General features: G+C 39.7%; 1 protein-coding gene across 3 annotated transcripts; it reads left to right on the top strand.

Moving 5' to 3' along the window:
- Window positions 1-118: 118 nt before the first annotated feature.
- Window positions 119-20,942, top strand: INHBA (inhibin subunit beta A). 3 transcript variants are annotated; one of them, XM_085226703.1, is made up of 3 exons: window positions 119-227; window positions 2,850-3,371; window positions 13,934-20,942. In XM_085226703.1, the coding sequence occupies exons 2-3, from the start codon at window positions 2,984-2,986 to the stop codon at window positions 14,818-14,820; spliced, it is 1,275 nt and encodes a 424-aa protein (XP_085082829.1). In that variant the 5' UTR covers window positions 119-227; window positions 2,850-2,983; the 3' UTR covers window positions 14,821-20,942. The 3 variants fall into 3 exon arrangements, 2 of the variants coding, with proteins under 2 accessions (XP_085082829.1, XP_010711404.3); XR_004160189.2 differs by lacking the exon at window positions 119-227 and having other exon boundaries at window positions 2,564-3,371; window positions 13,934-15,133; window positions 20,580-20,942; XM_010713102.4 differs by lacking the exon at window positions 119-227 and having other exon boundaries at window positions 2,564-3,371.
- Window positions 20,943-21,166: the final 224 nt, after the last annotated feature.

Genomic DNA, 21,166 nt, shown 5'->3' with positions numbered 1-21,166 from the left:
TTACCAGAAGTATGTCTCATACAGGAAAAACAGTCAATTGCTGATGTAACAGGATTAACCAATCCAGCACACTGATCCGGCCCACTTACTTTTGACAGACACTATATGTGAGTGTACACACGAGAAGTACAGTATAAAGCTTCGCATTATAAGTACCACAAAGAGGAACTTCAGCAGTTCTTAATGCACAATACAGCAGTCTCCTTCTCAGAGTGAGGACTAGAGAGGTAAAACTTTAAACCAGCTTTTTTTTTTCTTTTAAAACTAAAACTTTTAATTCATGTGCATGCTGTTGCATATTGCTAGGGCGATGCTGAATGAATCTATGTGCAGAGCTTTGCAGCTCAGGTAATTTTATGGAAAGAATCGGAGCCATCATTTCTATATTTATTCAAACCCTGTATTTTTAGACCTGAACATACATGTATGTGTGCATGCATATTTGGAAGTATGAATGAACTCTCTATCAGTGGTACCAGCAAAATCGCTTTCAGAAAACAATGCTTTTAGAAAGTTATGCTTTTAAATCTGTCCTCACCGTGGCATGCAGGTATGCTACACTATCCCTATATGTGATAGACTGTGATAGGTGTACCTGTTACATAGGCAAGCAACGTACGCCGCACAGCAGGAACTCAAGTGCACTGTCTGTCTTTTAAACTGAAATATGCCTATCCCTTACTTTTCATCAGACACTTTTGGGATACATACTGTATTAGAACTATAAATAACTCCTTTAATTATGTCATCTGTTAGTACATCTAATCATGAATGCGTATTTTCATCTGATTTTTTTTTTTTTTTTTTTTGGTCCAATTAAACTTTTAGTTCTATTTCAAGCTGACTTTCAGACTTCATATAATTACAACAGACTTTGGGCTGTTCACAAGATCCAAGAAATTTAGATGTATTATAGCGAGGTTTGTGTTACAAAGATGTGTTTATAAGAATGGCTGCAGGGTTTATAATGCTGACAGACCTGTAAGTGTAACAGTATATAACAGTATAGCAACTGAGGTCAGTAAAACGCAGATGAGGGTGTACTGTGAATGCCTTCTAACAGTGAAAGACTTATAAAATACCTTAATTGAAAAGGACTTGCTGTATATGGCATTTGTAAAACTTGGTTGATTTTTCAATTACTTCTGTATGTTTCACTTTAACAATAATCCCTTGCCTGTCTCTCTGCCCGCATGCCAGTAGCTATCTCACGGAAACGACAGACCTTACAGTGCTCATCTTTATAAATTATTCTTTCCCACTAAAATACAAGGGTTGATGGTAATATACTGAGAGTGAAATGCTTGCTTGGAAGGAGGTAAGCACACCTGAGAAGAAGACAGAGGTGTGTGTGAGAGAGAGAGAATGAAAGAAGGTAAATGCCAAAGAAGCAGAAGCTCTGAGAAAATCAGTAAAAGTTTAAGTCCAGTGTGGAAGAACCTCAGAAGTTAAACTCCATCAGCTGTAGTTTTCTCAGTTACAAAGTCCAAATGTGAGGGAGTTTGTTAGCTTCACCCTCGCTAAGTAAGGTGCAGCACGGAGATGCTGCTGAGGTTAAAGGCAATATGAAGCCCTAAGAGAAACTCATCGGAATAAACTGCTAAGGTTCTGCTGACATGGACTGGAACTCTGGCTCCTAGCAGTGCTTTAAGATTGCTTTTCACTCATTATGTCTTATTCTAATATTATGATTCTGTGGTTTAAATGAATGAAACAAAAAGTTCCTTCGAATAACAATGGGCCAAATGTAGAAGATCTTACTCAGTCTTCACTCAGACAGAATTATTATTGGCACTGATGAGGGATTTGCTTGAGTCAGGAGCAAGTACGATTTGGCCAGATGACATGTAATATGTTCCGTCTTCAAAGCATTTTTCAGACATTACTTGATTAATCCCAAACCTAAATAGGAACTTCTAGGCACAGACTAGCAGAGCAGCAGGCATGTTTCTGGTTCCCGAGAAGTACCTTTGCATGTCACAGACCTGTGCCCTACCAGCTCTTCCTGCTCATGCTCTCAGTGCCTGGCTTGCATTCTGCAGCTGGAGAGCGTATCAAGTATAATAGAGCCCTCCAAACAACAGGATTATTTTGCTTCTGTCAGATCTGCTGCCAGTGTTGATAACCTCCAGCATTTACAAGTGAGCAGAAAAGGTCTTTTCTCTTCCACTCAAGGCAGAATAGCGTTCTGCCCAAAATACTTTCAGCCCCTGCCGTCATCCCCATCTTGTTCACAAGCTATTTAAGATCTCCTGCTAACCCTAACAATACCAGACAGGACAGGAGCAAGGTGCTCATTAATAAAAAGTTTCACTCTTCATTCATTCATGTTTCCTCTGTTTAGTTAAGCCAGTGATACTGTTGTAGGAATAAAACAAATGGGAGGGAAAAAAAAAAAAAAAGAAAAAAAAAAGAAAAAAAAAGAAAAAAGGAGGGGGATATGACAGCCAGGAGGGAGCCAGAAGGGTCAAACTGGGAAAAAGGAAGAGTAAATTTACAGGAATGAGGAGAGATTTTAGAGAGGAGGGCAGAAAGCCTGAGTAGTGATATTTGAAGAGAGGTGTGTGTTAGGGGAGCAATGAGCATAAGGAAGCCAGCCTGCCTGTTCCTCCCCCTTCCTAATCATAGCCTTTACTCACAGACAAAACTCCCTCCCTCTCCCATTCACTCACTCACTTTAGGCCAATCCGTCCTCTCCCTCTCTCTCCCTCTCTCTGTGTCTCTCTCCTACTCTGAGACAGAGTCAGAACTCTTCTCCCTGACAGCCACTAACATCTACAGCACTTATTGCATTCAGAGAGGGAACCTGCAAACAAAACTTCACAGAAAACTTTTGGTTCTTGTTCCAGAGAATTTGCTGAAGAGAAAGAAAAACAAACAAACAAACAAACAACACAAACCAGCCCCCCAAAAAACTGTGCGTGAAGGGGGAGGAAAAGCAGGGCCTTTTAAAAAGGGAATCACAACAACTTTTGCTGCCAGGATGCCTTTGCTTTGGAAGAGAGGATTTTTGTTGGTGATTTGCTGGATTATAGTGAGGAGTTCCCCAACCCCAGGATCCGAGGGGCACAGTTCAGTCACTGACTGTCCATCATGTGCCCTCACCACGCTCTCGAAGGATGTGCCCAGCTCACAGCCTGAGATGGTGGAAGCAGTAAAGAAGCACATACTGAACATGTTGCACTTGAGGGACAGACCTAACATCACCCAGCCTGTGCCCAAGGCAGCACTTTTAAATGCCATCAAGAAACTCCACGTGGGAAAGGTGGGAGACGATGGCTATGTGGAAATAGAGGATGATGTTGGAAGAAGAGCAGAAATGAATGAAGTTGTGGAGCAAACCTCAGAAATCATCACTTTTGCAGAATCAGGTGAGTGCTCAAAAACAAAGCTGTAAAATAGCCTATTTGCCAGAACTGCAATTAACTTCTTTTCTTCTCTGCAGCAGTACTGCTTTCTGCGAGGTTGTGAGATGAGACCTGGGGGAAGGGAGAAGGACGAATGGGATGGGGTGGGGGGGTGGGGGGCACTCTGAAGGAATTTGATTTTTCTGATTTAGTCTTGCCTACACATTGCACTTGCTAGGCACAGGCAGACGCACAGGGAAGAAGCTCTTTAACCAATCTCAAGCAGAAAGTCAGGCTGCAAAGGGGTGCTCCAAACTGCTTCTGAAACCAAAGTACTTGCACTAAAGTACTGGATTGCAGTGCTGATGGTGAAAGAAAAAGGGCTCAAGGCATTTGGGGATTTTCTAAGGACAGAAAAGTGAGCTGCAAACTACTTGAGAAGCTGCCCTTTCTTTTAAAAATTATAGTGGAAGCTATAAAATCAGATGAAACAGCTTTAACTTTTAGGGCATTTTTGTTTTCTAATTTAACACAGCATCTTCGGCAATAAAGAGTTGCAGGGACTGTCAGATGACTTCAATAGAATTGGACAAGTTGCTGTAGCTGATCCAATTTGTAATGCAGACTTCTGCACGCTGTAAAAAAAAAAAAAAAAAAAAAAAAAAAAAATTCTGCTCCTAAAATGTTTCTGCCAAAAAAAAAAAAAAAGAAAAAAAAGCAACCTTGATAGGTTATATTTTGAACTTTTTCACAGTACTGTTTTTCCCTAACTCTTACGTAGTAAGGGCTAAGAATATAGATATTTACTAACTAATGGCTAAGGCTCACATCAACTGCCTATCAGAAACAGCTTTAAAGTTGTAGTTTTGCTGTCTTGTTCCTACATGAATAGTGCAAAAACTCATTTTAAATCAGTGTATGTGCATATGTATCTGTTTGCATATGTATGTTTATACATGCAACAATGTCATTATCCTGCAATAACTCTATCATCTAACTAACAGCAACTTTTTATGATGCTGTCTAGCCAAAGCATTTTTCCTGTTGCCAAGACAGTTTTAAAAGAATGTCATTGTTTTGTTTGGTACAGCATATGGTAGGCAAAGTATGCAAAGGAACACCAAGCATTTTTGTTTAAAAGTTTGCTGCAGCAGTATAAACAATTAAGACAACACTCAGAGTTTCCAGTCCTGAAAACCTGTTGACTCAGATGTTCTGTTTGCAGGGAAGCCATGCATAAGAAGTGTGCATGCTTTTAAGAGCAGACATTCCTGCTGCCTGTCCAATTTCCAACTGTACAGGGAGCCCTCGCCTTTGGCGTCCTTGTCAATACACACATTATCAGTTCCTTCAGCATGCAAGTTCAGGCTTTTTTGGGGGCTTTTTTTTTTTTTTTTTTTTTTCATCCCCTCCACTTCGGAAAGCAGGCAGACATCAGTGCCTAGTGGTCCCTAGAAGCAGGAGTGGCTCAACCTTAGTTTAGAAATGAGCTTTTAAAAGCAATGAAATCCCTACAGTCAGATTCCCCACCTGGTATTCAGCAGCTCGTTCTGAAACACATATGGCATGAGCAGTGGTTTCTCTTCCCTGTGTGAGTCCCAATCATTTGTAAACACATTATTGTCTCTCCTGAGCTCTCACACAAAGGAATTTGGAATTTGATATATGCCCACTCAGTACGACACCCTCCAACGGCGGCTCTTGAAGCCATTGGCTCTCAGGGCCACGTGAGCAGTGAAAATCATGCTCAAGCCCACAGGCTGGCCAATAGTTCAGCCACTGATCCCCCTGCTGCAACAACCCCACACCAGTGCATCACTGAATTTGATCTACGTAGTATTGTCCCATCACTGCTAGCCAGATTCATTTAAGAAGACTTATGTTATGGAGCATGCCTGGGACATATGCTATGTTCCGAAGCCTTTCCTTCCTTGCTGTCCTCTCCAGCTCCCCACCAAGCCTGTCCTGGAAAGCTACTCCAGCCCCGCATCCCATACCTGCTAGGCTTTTATCTGGAAAAAATTCATGGCAATGTTAACTCCAATCTGTAGAGAGACTTCAAACTGCTGAAACATTACTTTTCATCTGTAGCTGTTCGTAGTTGGAGTCTCACTAAAACTGGTGGACTCACCATGCCTTGCAGGTTCCAGTGCTGCGATAACTTGAGCAAACTTTTCCTGGGCTCTCTTTCACTTCCCCACCAGCAGTATTGTGTCTCAAATATTAAAGCAATGTTATTTATTCTTTTGAGGAAATTGAGACAAAAAGATGGCAAGTGATGTGTCGAATAGGAATTATTAGGAGAAAAAGACAGGAACATCGTACAACCACATGAGCAGTTACCAGAGTTCACTCTCTAGAAACTGGAATAAGTTTAAAGCACCAAGGAGGAAAACTGAGTGTGTTACTCTCACAGTTAGATTAAAGTTCTTCCTGTTTTTAATATGAAACTTGCTCCATCTCCAAAGAGGGGGTAGGAAATCAATGAAAATGAATGGAAGCACATCGCCTTATATCAAATAAATGTCTACGGAAAGAGAAGTAAGACTTTAGGCTTTTTGCTCCTTTAGGTACAACTTGACATAGACCAGCCGTTCCCCTTACCTTTCAGAAGCCATGTTTACTGCTTGCCTTAATAAAAAAAGTAGTATTTCCATCCTTCATCAGCCGTATCCTCAGACATACAATGAAATTGAGTGAATGAAGAGACAGTACCTTGTGCATGTGGCTCTGGCTCGAGACTGCTATTTTATTAAAAAGACTAAAATTCAGGTGATACAGACAATTAGGGGAGAAACTATGTGCAGTGAACTTGTCTGAAGCACAGGTGTAGTTACGGCCAGGAAATCAGCAAAATAGTTGGCAGGTAGTTTTCACAGCTAACAAATCCAGGCAAATCTTTGCAAAACTAATGACTGTATTGGGCAAAAGTTTGCAAATGCACCCTACTGTCCTTTGGCACTCTTACAAGTTAAACATGAAAATGATTTTCTACTTGCATATCAAACTACAATTACTAACCTCGATTAGTTCTGCTACGAGGGTAGCTGTGCCAGAGCCCTGTGGGTTCCTTCAAGGACTTAAAAATTATTTTGAGGAGAGGAGTCATATGTATTAGCGACAAACAATCCAACAGCTTCTATAACTGAGATAGCCTACACTCATAAAATACGGTTGTCTACTGAGCCCTTCATTATTTTAAATAGATAGCTGATTAAACAGACCTGGGACTTTTCCAAGTAAATTTGATCCTGGCAACTGAACTGCCAATGAAATGGGTTGCTAACGTCAGCCCCTGAAAAGTTGGTGGAATTACTGTGTAGAAACACGGAAATCCAAAGGCTTATCATTAGGTGAACTGTGAACTAGGGTAAAAAAAAAAAAAAAAAAAAGAAAAAAGAAAAAAGTGTGACAGCTATTTACATTGCTTCTGCTTTTTGTACCCCTTCACACAGTCACAGGTGAACTGCCTTGATCATGTAATACCTACATTTATTTTCAGATATGCGTAGGTGCACACTCACAGCTTTTCCTAGGAAGATGCCTACTCCTATAAAGCCAGGCTGGCAGATCAGGAGGAGGAAAAGGATGGGCACTCATGACTCTTTAAATCATTTCATCAGTTTGCTTTTGGAAGGCAGTATATTTAACGGTATGGCTATCTGTGCTGAATGAGGAATGGCCACGAGAGGGCACAATCCAAAGCCTTTTTGCTCCATGTAGGCAACCCTCCTGCAAACTCCTATTGTACCTAACCGAATCCTGAATCCCGGAGATCTTTATGCTTATGCGTAGCTTCTCTGAGTGGAGCTCTTGTTTCTCTCTTCTCGGTTATTTAAAAGACAGAGATTCACTGCAGTGGAAGACTGCAAGTAAAATAATGCACTGCAGGAAAAAAGATAAAACTGATTAAATGATGGAAGCTGGAAGTTCTGGAAATCTGAAAAGATAAGAAATGTTCATTATTATTTTTTACCAGATACTGTGAAATGTGACCATGAATCATCATCTGAGCTGATTTTCTCATATCTTTTTTTAAAGTAGCTTTCAGAAAACAAGTCTCTTTCCCTCCAGTTTTTGTTTCTTGGTTTTTTTGTTTTTTGTTTTTTTTTTTGTCCTTTAGCATACTTTATCAAAGATTTCAAGTTTAGCAAATGAAAGCAAGTTACTTCCAGAAGAAGAATGCCATTCTGTATTAATCTGTTTCACTGTAACAAAATGTGAGAATTCAGGAAGGCTGGTTAGCTTGAGAACAATTTGAAAAAGCATGGATGAATCTGAGAAGGTGGGAACCAGTTTATAAAAAGATACCTGAGAAAGGGAGAGAGTGTGAAAGTTCTGCATGGGTCCCTGTCTGTGGTTAGCCATGCATAGTGTCTGGTACACAAACGTAGCTGGAAATACATGAGTATGTATTTGCTTGTATTTGTGTGGCATGAATATTCCAGAGAAGGCATGCTTACATACCTATGTAGCTGAACCTGCACCATTGGAATGGGAATAGATTCCTACATATAAGTATGTGCATTGATGTGACCTCCTGAATGCAGGATATACCTGCACTGCACACCTGTAAATTTATGCTGAGCAGTTCTTCTATCCAGTTATATCTATATGAATATGAAACAACAATCTCCTGTCATGCAGCAGAGTTCTGCAAGATGTAATTCAGAAGTGAGCCTTAGTCTACTGAAAGTAGTTGGAAGTTTTGCTGTTCACTTCAGTGACCTCGTGACTCAGACCTTAACACACAGAAATTAAACATTTTAATGAAAAGAGGGGCAGCTTCTGATGCATTTCATCTTAGAATTAAAACAAAGTACCACAAGTGTGTACAAAAACAAAAAACTTTTCTGAAAGGAAAAGGCTCGGTATTATTTGTATCTTGAAATATGTTATTGGTGCAAGTGACCCTAAACTTTCCTTCGGCTATTTTAGATGTAAATGTAAAAATCAAATAACAAAAAATCTTAACCGAACAAGCATCTTTTTTATTTCTAAATATTGAAGACCATTTGGGGGAAGGGCTTTGAATTTGGAAGGTGCTCTAGATTGTGGATGTAAAGTGTTTCCCTCTTGACAAAATAGCAAAGGAGAGTCAAGGTTCACCAGAACTGAATTCTTTCACATTCTGAACGACCTTGTCAATGCCCCTTTGGGTTAATTTTTCAAGAAAAGTCAAGTAAGGTTGCTGCTGCTTTTTCTTCCACAATTGCTTGGGGAATAGTTCTTTTTCTTGTTTGTTTTTTTTTCTTGTTTTTTTTTTTTTTTTTTCTCACAACAAAAATCCCATTTTGCTTGCAGAAAAGAGTATGTGACCATAACGCTAAAGTGTTTATTTGTGTCATAATTCCCCCTCCCTTTCTAGAGGCAACAGTGACCCGGACAGGGGCAGCAGAAACAAAACTGTGCAACCCAGATGACCAGTCACAGACACGAGGTGTTGAATAGTTAGAATAAATCATTTGTCAGTGATCCATAGGCTGAAATGCATTCATAGAAACAGCCACAGCCTAATCACAGTAATAACACATTCATAATAATCAGCCTGCCCAGGAGATAATTGTCAGTCGATAACAGTGCTAAATTCACTGGATAAATTCTGTACCGTGAACAGTTCATCCAACTCCAGTGGTCACTCATTAGTAAACATTTTGAGCAATTATCTCTCAATAACCGTGCTCCTCTCTTCACTCTCTTTAGAGGAACCTTTCTAGTAACCTATTTTTTTTTTCTGTCTCCTGGGGAACGGAAATGAGAAGTGAAGAGAAGGATGCTTTTGAATGTAATTACACATTGGTACGCAGCACAAATTCCCCCAAATCTAAACATAGGCAGTAGTAAAGTTAGCAACTAAAAAAGGAAAAAAAAGCTTGCTTTGTATGGAAAAACAGCTCACATACAGTATAAATATAAAAATGGTTCAAAATTAAGCAGTGGTGAAGAATGGAAATTTAAAGTAACAGCACCTTCTTCCACACAGCATTTTTGAATGGAAAATTTAAATGCTGCATATTAAGAGAAATTAAGAATAAGTCACATGACAGCGTTAGGAAGCACAATCACTTTCATTCTGAAAAAAAAAAAAACCCAGCCTTAATCATTTAACAGCATGTGATTATGAGGGAAAAAGTAATTTAAAGTATCAGCATTTTATTCAAACAAACAAAAACCTCTGAATTGTATAGTTTAGGCCCTCCCTTGAACACATAGCTCAAGCTAAGCAGGCATGACCTTGAGGCAGGTTTCAAACTGCAAACCAGTGGTTTTGCCTACACAATTACACCCAGTGGTCCGGCAGGAGGGATCCTTAGCTCCAAAGACTGAGCCCTGCTTGCTGGGCCCGGCCTCAGGCCTTCTACGCTGCCCTGTGCCATACCCACACATGGCTGTGCCTGGGAGCAGCCCAAGCTTCTGGCTTGGGCCCTGACAGCCCTCATGGAGGCTCTTGTGAGTGAGGTACCTGTGCGAGCACCTCACCCATGTTTGGGTCCTAAAATGGCGTCTGAGCACTGAAGAGAAATACATATACGAGCAAACCCTCATGCTTACGTAGTGATGCGGCACTCTTTCCATTCAGTAACTCCTTCCATTAAACTTTCTACCATAAATGCACTATGTCACAGGGCTTGTGTTTTTAACTATTTCTCACGGCTTTTGCCGTGTTCCTGGTGCTGCTGGGTGGTTCCATCAGTATCCCAGCCTTCTTCCTGGAAGACACTTTAGCCCAATGTCCTCTCCAGGACATTGGGAAGCAGAGATGAAGAAAAGCAATCACGGGGGGCCCAATGTAATCCCTCGTTTCCTTTTTCAGCTGCTTTCTTCAGTAGTAACAATCCAGCCTGTTCACTCTGCTGTTTATAGGAGTATTGAAGTGTTGAAGGTGTTACCACTGTTGGTGTAGGGGTCTTTCTGCAGGAAGAGCAGGATGCTTACAAATGGAAGAACACCCCTATAAAACAGCTGTAGCAGATGAAAAGTCAGGACAAAAGGATAAACCAGTTACAATTATGAAAGTGATACCGAACCCAATTTTCAGGAGGGTCTCCTTTTTCCTTTCAGGTAAATGAACAGCACATATCTCTAACGGTTTGAACAGGGTTGTTAACTCAGACCAGAAGGAAAAGACTGATAAATCCCTATGCAAAATGTGGATAAAATGAAATTCAGCAGAATTTTGGTCTTGGAACACCTGAAGAATATACTTTATTGTAGTACAGAACCTTTTGGAAATATAAAGATCCTGTTATAAAGCGAATATGTAATCATTGTAAGCCAGATTTGGAGATCTCCATTCAATTCTAATACAGATCAAACCTAGATTTCAAAATGAGCTGGTCTGAGCTTCAGTAACCTCGCACAGACTGCAGGATTCATACCATTTGTGCTGTGTGATTGCAATACACTAATACTGAATGTGGAGAGAATTCAGGAAAGCTCGAGTTTTTTTTCCTGATGTGAAAGCATGCTTCTTGTCCCCAGCTCTGGATCATTCCCAGTCTCCTTGTAAAAAGATTCGAGAAAAGGAATGATATTTTAAATTTTTATTAAACCTTTCATTAGTATGCAGCTGTGAGGACAGAGTATTTCATACCATGCAGTAATATTAGGTTCATATCAGCTTCCTGCATCTTCTCTCTTCAGAAGCTGAATCAACCATTTGTGTGAAAATGCAGCTAACCACATCCAGGGAGTCCATTATTGTAGGTAACAACCCACAGGGAGCCTGTTATCCCTGAATAAGGACAGGTCATATGCTCCCTTGCTCTAGGTTACTTCCCTGCAGTGAAAAAATAAGTACTGCAAGTATGCTCCCATGCCTTCACTTTCTAACATCTTTAGTAATGAGAAAAAAACAACTTTCACACTTACAGGAGCATAAGAATCTTGGTTTTGTTTTTTTCCATGTAACATCTGTGAGAAAGAATGATTGCATTGGTACACTTCTGGACCACTGCATAAGTTAATATGAATCTTTACTGTTGAAGGTATGTCACTTTGTAACTATTTTCAGTTCCCACCAGAATGGAAATTACAAAATATGAAATTCCGTGCATTAACACTTAACAGCATTAAGTTATTCAGTAACACGGGGCTCTCGAGCTTTTCTGGTCTCCTGGGCAGTGCAGCTTCTTCCCCAGTCAGGCCAGCATGCACAGCCCAGCTTCCCTTGTCATAGCACATGAGAGGGCCCACTATTGGTGTCCATGTCCAGCACAGCTGGTCTACTTGTGTCCAGGATACCTCCTAGCACCAGAACTGCTCTCTGTGCTCATTGTGGCACCCCAGCAACATAAAAGTAAGTGTTGCATTTCTCATTGTGGCGTGTTTGCGTATATAGCTCTTTAGTGCCCAGATCTGTTTTGCTCTAGGGAAAGGGGAGCTCCTGCAGTAGCCCACTCCCCTCAGAAAGGGTTCATCAGCACTGTGTTAAGGAAAGAGATGTGCTTGAAAGCAGCAGCTTGCTCTGTGAGACAAGGTCTGGGAGCTGAAGATGCAAGCTGGATAAGCGGCCCTCACAAGCCTTAGAAGTGTCTGCTCTGACAGACCACATTCTGTATAACATCCCTATGTAGAATGCAGCCAAGCTCTAGGAGCAGGTTTGCTTTGGACTGGCAGAATGTCACCACACACCTCCACATGCTCCTGAACCCAGGCGGGTGGGGATTAGTGTCTAATCAGCTAACCTTTAATCCAGTGCAGCTGGCAGCTTTGCCACAGCTGCATATCCAGAATGGAAAAATTAGTGTTACCCTCCTCCGATAGCTAACTAATGAAATTTCAGTCATTACTGAACAAATCTCATTTAAAAAAATACTACAAAAATAGTATTCCAATACTCTCCAGAACTTACTCTGTCTTTTCTACAGTCTATTTCCTTTTCTAAGTCACAGTCTCATGGGATCACCTATCTGCCTTGGAAGTTAATGGAGCTAACTTTGGAGATGTACATCAGCAAAGTCTGTGAGAAGCAGTTAACACAAACCATGTGTTTTCCTATCTCGTTGACAGAACTGAGTCTACAATTTCACACTCTCATCTAGAGGGAAAACACAAACAAAACACTGTGCCCGCCCTTTGGCCACTCTAATTCAGACATGTCTGTCTCTTTGACCTGGGAATGCCACCAGGGAAAGCTGAATGTGTCAGTGCCAGGACTTTGCAGAGGAGGAAAGCAACAGGTAGCTCAAGGGGCAGTAGAGCATACATGCACACTTTAGAAACCAGAATAGTCAGGGAGCTCATGCTGGAGGAGTTCAGAGGCAATGGGAAATGAGGAGCAGAGCCTTGCTGCCACAAGAGCAGTTTTTACTTTATGATTCCAACCACTTCTTTGTTCACTACTTTTCCTTTCCAAGGTACAAAGTTCTGCTTCCCTGACAAGCAGAACCATTACCGTTGCACAGTGAAACAGATCAACAGTCATGAGTTGTTCAAGAATAGTATCAGTGAAAAACTGATAATTATGAATATTGCTTCTGTCTAGCTAAGGTGAGATATCTGTGCATTTCAAATCTGTGACCTCTGGCCTCAGTAATGAGAAAGAACAGAAGATGCTATCAGGGCCTTTCCTTTTGTTACAAAAACAGAGAAGTTCCTCTCTTAAAAAATAATATCCCTTCCCCCCAGCAAATTCATTCTTTCTTAACTTTTTTTATGCTCTAGTGATCAAATCATTAAACAGCCTTCATTATTCATTCCAAGTTCTGCCAAGGATATGAGCTCTGTATCAGAGAAACACCCCCTCACCATCATAATCATCATCATGACATCTCAGCAAGTTGATACAATTATGCCAGAGAACCATCCTCATAATTATACAGTTCTTTAGCTCATTTTTTTTCAGTGTATTCACCATTACTATAATCACTGCAAGTACAGTGTGTTAAATTAAGAACAGAAACCACAGCTAACATCTCACAGGATGAAGAGTCTGCCTGCTGCAATTCTTTAATTCTTTACGATTTAGCTGCTAACCTCTCAAAGCTCATATTTTGGCATTTCTTTGTTTTTGAGAAAATTGACATTTACTACTTATTTTAAAATGCACATGAAGATGGTGTTTTACAGAGGGAGAAAGGACAGCCCTCACTCCCACCTCATTTTGTCAAAGAATTGGCAGGACTGGAACCACTCCCCAGCTTTAGCAATTAGGCTCAGATTTGTATGTGTATGGTACATACAGTCATAGACTGTCATCACAAATATGTTTTTGCCTTTCAGCTAACAGTGATCACAAAGGCAATTCTTAGCAGCTACTGGAGCTTATTTGCCATGAAATGCTTTGTGTAAATGAGCATAAAGATCTCACTGCTAAACAAAATGCTTAAGATATGCTGCTGGAAATGTGAAAATATGATTCTGAGAAACAACAGACAAACTAATAGCTCTCTAAAGAGAGAATTTGCACAAAAGAAACTGAGGAGGGGATTAGGTGAGGGAAGATTAGAACAGAAGAATCGTAAAAATGTGGAGTCAAATAGGAAACCTAGGGAGCTCCATGCCTGCAGTGACAGTGAAGTCCAATAGAATGTAAATCGACATACTAACTAGCTCTTCCTGTCTATTTTCATTTACCAAATCAGGAACACCCAAGAAAACGTTGCACTTTGAGATTTCCAAGGAAGGCAGCGAATTATCAGTGGTTGAGCATGCTGAAGTATGGCTCTTCTTGAAGGTCTCCAAGGCCAACCGGAGCAGGACAAAAGTCACCATCCGCCTGTTTCAACAGCAGCGGCAGCCGAAAGGCAACTCTGAAGGAGCAGAAGATATGGAGGATGGGGGGCTAAAAGGTGAAAGGAGTGAAACTCTGATTTCAGAAAAAGCAGTAGACACTCGAAAGAGCACTTGGCACATCTTTCCTGTCTCCAGCAGTGTCCAGCGACTCCTGGACCAAGGCAAGAGCTCCTTGGATGTGCGGATTGCCTGTGACTTGTGCCAAGAGACCGGGGCCAGCCTGGTGTTACTAGGCAAGAAAAAGAAAAAGGAAGATGACGGGGAAGGGAAAGAAAAGGATGCTGGAGAACTCACGGGAGAAGAAGAGAAGGAGCAATCGCATAGGCCCTTCCTAATGATGCTTGCCCGGCACTCAGAGGACCGCCAGCACAGGCGGCGGAGGCGAGGCCTGGAGTGTGATGGCAAAGTTAACATCTGCTGCAAGAAGCAGTTCTTTGTCAGCTTCAAGGACATAGGATGGAGTGATTGGATCATTGCACCTACAGGTTATCACGCTAACTACTGTGAAGGAGAGTGCCCCAGCCATATAGCAGGCACATCTGGTTCATCGTTATCTTTCCACTCCACTGTAATCAACCATTACCGCATGCGGGGCCATAGCCCCTTTGCCAACCTCAAGTCATGTTGTGTGCCCACCAAACTGCGGCCCATGTCCATGCTGTACTACGACGATGGCCAGAACATCATCAAGAAAGATATACAGAACATGATTGTGGAGGAGTGTGGCTGTTCATAGACACCGTGTGTGCACAAGACCCTTCTCTTTACGTTGAGAAGAAAATGTTTTAAAAGCCCAAGAAGAGAAAAAAAAACCTGGCATGATTTATAACCTTTTTGAATGAAACAATCATCTGAAATTCAAAACAAAACAAACAAAAAAAAAAAAAAGAAAAAGAAAAAGAAAAAAAAGGAAAAGAAAATTAAAAATAAAAAAAAAGAGGGGGAATTTTTTTTAAAAAAAGACTTATGGAGGAGAGAAAAGGAGTACAGCTATTAAGAGGAAGAAAGCTTCATGAACCCAGGCTTGAATGAGCTACGTTTGAATGGCGGTATGGGTTGGGGAGTTTCTCCTTCCTTTCAGTACGCTCCTTATCTTATTAGATAGTACATTAAGCATTAGTTATTGCTAGAGGAGTTGTGTTCCCTCTTCTGGTTACCCATCAGTTCAAGCCTTGGTAGCAGCTCATGTAACCTGCAGCAGTTTGGACTGAGTCCAAAACGTCATTGAAATTCCTTGAAAAGCCATGTGTATGAACACTACATTCACTGGCACTTTCCTCCCAAATTTACCGAGGAACTGAGTAGGTGTGTAGTGTTTGTGTGGATATATATGTATCTACGTATTTATATACATATCTTTATACATACAGACACTACACACTTACATATATTCGCTTTGATAAAGGGACAAAATTGTGCAGGTGTATACACCTTCATCTTCTGCACTACATTTACAAAAAGAAAAGAGAAAAAAGAAAAAAAGAAAAAAGAAAAACGAAGAAAAAAGATTAAAAAAGAATGAATGAAAGAATAAAAGTTACATTTTGTAAAGGTGCTTACAATGTTAGAACTATGCAACCTAGTTGGTTTGAAACTGTTTACCTGCAAGAGAAAGAAAAAAAAAAAAAAAAGAAAGACTTTTTTATAAATGGAAGTAACTTGTTTAAAAAAAAAAAAAAAAACATTCTTCAGTGAGAGATACTTGAAAGGAATATGTTTGTCCAGTTACTGGAGCCAAACATTTCTATATTTTGTAAAAAAAATTTTTAATCGTTTACTATTTGCACTACAATGGTGTCTGACCTGTCTAATCCTTATTTAACAAACATTTGCAAGGGAGGGTGGTTGGGTGTGGGAGGGGTTGAGAGCTGCACTTATTGTGAGCTATACAAGAACTGCTACAGCACACAAAATAGCTATTTTTATTATTATAATAATTATTATTATTTTGTACCTTAAAGTGAATAGACATATACACCAAAGACATTTGTGCGAGCCTCTAAAAAGTCTATTTGTGGTTGCTACCATAATAAGTTACAGTTTGAATTAGGGGTCAGTTGGTTGATTACATTCAGGGTAGTACATCTGCTAACCAGTTAAATTAAAATTCTACCCTAAAGAGGAAATTGCAATTTGCAGTAAGCTCAGAAAAGCGCTCTGGATGCAAGGCGCTTGGATCCACAGTCCGTCTAAGCCTAATTATACTTGTTTTGCATGTACAACACTTAGACTTATCCCTGATGCACAGAAACCGCATCACTGGGAAACAATTTTATACAAGGGATATGCATATATATATGTATATATTTCTATATGTATATATGTGTGTATACACAAGGTATAAGCACTTCTGGCTTCACTTTAGCGTTCTTAAAACAATGAATGTTTGTGTGCAAAGCACAGTATAGTACAGACTTGTTTGTTTGTTACTAACAAGCAGGAGGGAGCACATTCAGAATGGTATTTGTGTGAGAGGAGCCTAAATTGGTGGTGTACACTTGGAAAGTATTGGTGTAAAACTGCAAGCAGCTTTGGGCCCTGCCCACCTTCACCCCTGCAAATACAAAAAGAAAGGCAGTTGTGGTCGGATTTCTGCTTGAAATGCAGTCTTCAGCAAAAGGCTGGCAGTCTCAACCACCACCCTCTAGCACAACTCTTAATGGGTTTGCGTGTTACCTGTAAAATATAATTTAATTTTCAGTATCAACACCTAACCTGAAGGGTCCAACCCCTAGGGCATAGGTAGATAGGTTTAAAAAAAATTCTATTGCTGTCATATTTAAAAGAATGTTAAAGTTATAGCTCGTGTCTTTGAGTAGGGGAGATGAGAAGAGGGAATGGGAGAAACCTTTCGGCCCTGTTTACACTGAATTTGATAACCCTGAGCCTGAACTTTTGGACTCTCACAGGTTTGCAGGACCAAGCCCCTGTTCACTGCCTTCTGATAGGATGGGCTTTCAAAGGCCTCCCAGCAAAAGCAGCTCTAACACGGCTCCCCTCATTGCTGAGAGCACAGTTTGTAAAAATATTAAAAAAAAAAAAAAAAAAAAAAAAAAAAAAAAAAAAAAGGAAAAAGAAAAAGATAGCACAATTTAACCCAGTCACATTGGCTAGGGATAGTGTGTTAGCACCTTCATGGAGGGACCCATGTCTGAGCAGTGTAATCAGGGCCTTCATTTGTTGTCAGCCAAAACTGCTTGTGTGCGTGCATGGTGTGGGTACACTCCATGTCTGTGTGTGTGTAGGTGTGTGGGTGTGTGTCTCTGTTTGTATGTATTGATAGAAACTTTAAAAAAAGGAAGAAAAAAAAAAAAAGAAAAAAACGAAAGAAAAAGGAAAAAAAAAAAAAAGCCCTTTCCTCAGTTGAATAGATATCAACATACATGCTTATAGCTAAGTTTTCTATCTAATTTATTCCACAGTATTTAGATTGCATAGTTCAGCTAATCGATTATACATGTATGTACTTTTTATACAGTGCATTTTTACAGACCTATTCGCAGTTTGCAAAAAACAACAACAAAAAAAAAAAACAACAAAAAAAATTGTAACAATTGGTTAAACGCTAAATTTGTCACTAAATTATTCTGTAAAATATCAAGGCTTTCTGATTTAAATTATTTACAGAAGGTGTATTTTTGTTTGGTTTGGTTTGGTTTAGTTGTTTGTTTTGAGGAGTTTTCTTCCTGAGGAGAGTAGGAAAAAAAAAAAAAAAAGATGCACAACTAATTTATCTTTATGACTTAAATCCAAGTTCCTGACTCTGTTTCATTTTAAGTAAGTAGCAGAATGGCTATTTTGTTTTGTAGAAGGAGAGCTAGGCTCTGGAATAGCAGGAGCAGGGACATAGCCTGTGACATCTGCGGAGAGCACCTTTTATTTCACTGAGCTTTGGACCAGGTCTTAACATTAGGTGCAGATAATCTCTCCACACTCACTAATGTCAACAGGCTCACTGACATCTCCTTACAAGAGCAGTAACGCTGCTTATATGAGTAAAGGTTAGCCAGGCTGAACCACGGATTCCTTGTGCTGTAAACAGTGTGAAGGGAGAGAATGGATTTTGAATGAGTGGTACCATATCCAACACCATTTAATTCAACTAGCTGTTAGAACTATGCTGCTTGCATCATGGGTTGTTCTCTGTATGTAGTGGCAAGGGAAGCAGGTGAGATGGCTCATGTTGGCAAAAATTATTCTCGTGTGTGATTAGTTAGAGAGCATCGGAGTTCTGAATTCCCAGCACCTTCCCCAAAAGGACTATGACAAAACTCCCATTGGCTGCAAAAAAAGTAAGTTGAGGCTCACTGTCTTCTTGTCCAAAGCTGACAGAGCCTTTAAAATGAAGTCTGAGTTTGATACCTTCTGTATGGTGCTCTAGGGCTGGCCCTGGAAAGCACAAAACTAGCTTGAGACAATTTCCATGTGAGAAAAGAAAGGAGGATTTTACATGTGGTGAGTGTATTTCAGAATAGGTACACCAAAATCAGAAGAAGCTTTTTCAAAGCAAAAAGTAACTATTTCTAAACCCAGCTTTTTAGCTTTCATCTGTGTGTGTATATTATTCACAAATTGAAAAGGTTTCTCCCTCCAATCTCAGTCATGGAGTTTTGATTTGTGAGCAAAGTTATTTAAAGCAGAGGAGAATGAAAAACTATATGACAAAATAAGAAATTGTGATGTTAGTCAAGACTGGCTGATCCCAGCAAAACACCCTACTCCTGATAATTTGGTTTAATTACATCTGCATGTACTTAACAACAGCATTAGAAATTGTTACCATATTTAAACAGTTTTCCAGGGGGATGCAGTCTCAAAAATTACTTCTCCTTTCAGGTACTACTATAGGGAAAAAAAAAAAAAAGGCTTTTAACTACTAACACATTCCTTTCTGTATAACCCGTTTCCTGTTTATACTGAAAATGTATTTTCAGTATATATTTGATCACAGAATGTACTTGTTTAGTACCTCCGCAATCTTCCTGCTCCAGGGCTGACGTTTGGTGGTCTTTCCCCCTCTCCATGTCAGATGCTCACTGTATACACAGGCCAACAAAACTGGCAGAATTACACATTAAGGTGTTTCTTTGGAAGGGATGAATGTATTTGTATTCTCGGGGTTTAGCAAAAGGAAATGTTTACAGTAGCTTATGATTATTCTGCACTTACATGTCACAGCAGAATGCAGATCTAGGGCCCAAAACTGCAGAACTGATTGAAATGGGAGTTTTGTCATTGATTTTAATAGAAACAGTCCCTTAGCCCACCACTGCAAACTAGGACTCTGTTACAAATACCTACTTCTTTGTCTTTAGTTAAGGTTCAAGCCATCAGGTTCGTTTAACTGTGACACCACAAGGCCACACAGAGGCTAGCAGCAATATCTCTGAGTTAGAGAAATTCAGGCACCTGTAATGTCTGTGTGCAAAAGGAGAATTTTTATGGACTATCGTTACTTATGTGGAATAGTGCCTTACTCTGTAAGTAATGCTGTTGATTTCAGAGCGTCTCCTGCCCTAGAAAGTTACCGTCAGCATGAATAACACGAGAGAAATCTATTTCTGGAGTGTAGGTAGAAGAGATGTGACTGAAATTAGTAATTTCCTTAAGTTAAGCCTCATGTCAATACCATGCATCAGTATAAGAATCAGATGCTAATCACGTTCCCGACACTGAATGAACTTTACTCCCAACCTACTCTCACTGCCTTACACACGGAGTAAAAAAGTTTTCAGTTAGAGAAATGAAAACCATAATTTGACCTTTCGTGAACAACTCTGAACGACATTTTCATGGGCAGAAACAAGCAACACTTCTGGGTTATATAGCTATTTATTTTTTGAGATACGGTGAATCGGTGTTAATTATCAATGGGTTTCTTTGTATTTAAATACTTTCAAAAACAATACATTGACGATGGGTTGAAGATATATATATGTATGTATGTATGTATACATAATATATATATATATCTACAATATATATATACACACACAACCATATATATGTATATACATATATATATATATAAATTATGAAAGCCAAGATATTATGAAGCCTATTTTGTTTTTATCATTTTGTGTTTTGTTGTTGATATTATTATTATTATTGTTATTATTATTATTTTGCATACTACATGCAGTGCTTTAACCAATGTCTGTTTGGCTAATGTAATTAAAGTTGTTAATTTATATGAGTACATTTCAACTATGTCAATGGTTTCTTAATATTTATTGTGTAGAAGGACTGGTATTTTTTTTTATTTACATTATGTTTAAAGAGGTAACAGTTTGATATGTTCTCATTTGTTTATATTAGAAGTTATTTATTTTCACGGCATTCCGTCTGGTATTTTGATATTTGGAAGGCATGCTACCTATACTTTGTACAGTTAGTGGGCAGTATTCAGCAGCTCCCGGTAGATCTTTAGGCCCTATGTTAAATAAAAGACCTGTTTGGGATTTTTATTTTAGATCTTTCTTATTGGTTTGCCAGGAGCACTCAGTGCACTTACTGCCAGATACCCTGCCTGCGTGACCAATTTATTCCTGCTGTATTTACCCAGGACAGAGGACCAAAACCACCTCTGGTGTAAGTCCGGTGACTTCAGTGAAGTTACAACAGAGATGTCTTTGGCTCACCGAGAAAACGCTTGTGCAAATCAATGCAAAGAAAGGACAGAGAGAAAGTGAGAAAGAAAGAAGGAAAGAAAGTCTTTGCATTTGGAATGGGATTTCGATGTATTAAAAATGTTTGGGTCAGCTACTATTTTACTTGGTTCTTTTTGTTATTTTGCTCTTTCTTATACAATGACAGCAACAACACAAGTGAAATAAATAAAGGGAGTTTCACCAACAATTGTGTAATCGTCCCTTAATACACATTCCTGGTTGGGAAATACACGGGAGTTCGAAAAATACCAGAAAAATTTAAGAGGGGAGACATATGGGTGCTTCTTCAGATGCAGCTGTGTAATGCCTTTGTCTCCAGTCTGACTGTGCTAACTGTTCAGACTCTAGTCCTACACGTAATGCAATTTTAGGCTGTTCATTTCTTGTGAAATGCAGCCAGTATGAAAACTA

Source organism: Meleagris gallopavo, chromosome 6 (assembly GCF_905368555.1).
Source record: "Meleagris gallopavo chromosome 6, MGAL_WU_HG_1.1, whole genome shotgun sequence".
In the NCBI taxonomy this organism is placed as follows: Eukaryota; Metazoa; Chordata; class Aves; order Galliformes; family Phasianidae; genus Meleagris; species Meleagris gallopavo.
The sequence above is the reverse complement of the archived record's forward strand: the minus strand, read 5'-3'. Positions and strand labels throughout refer to the sequence as shown.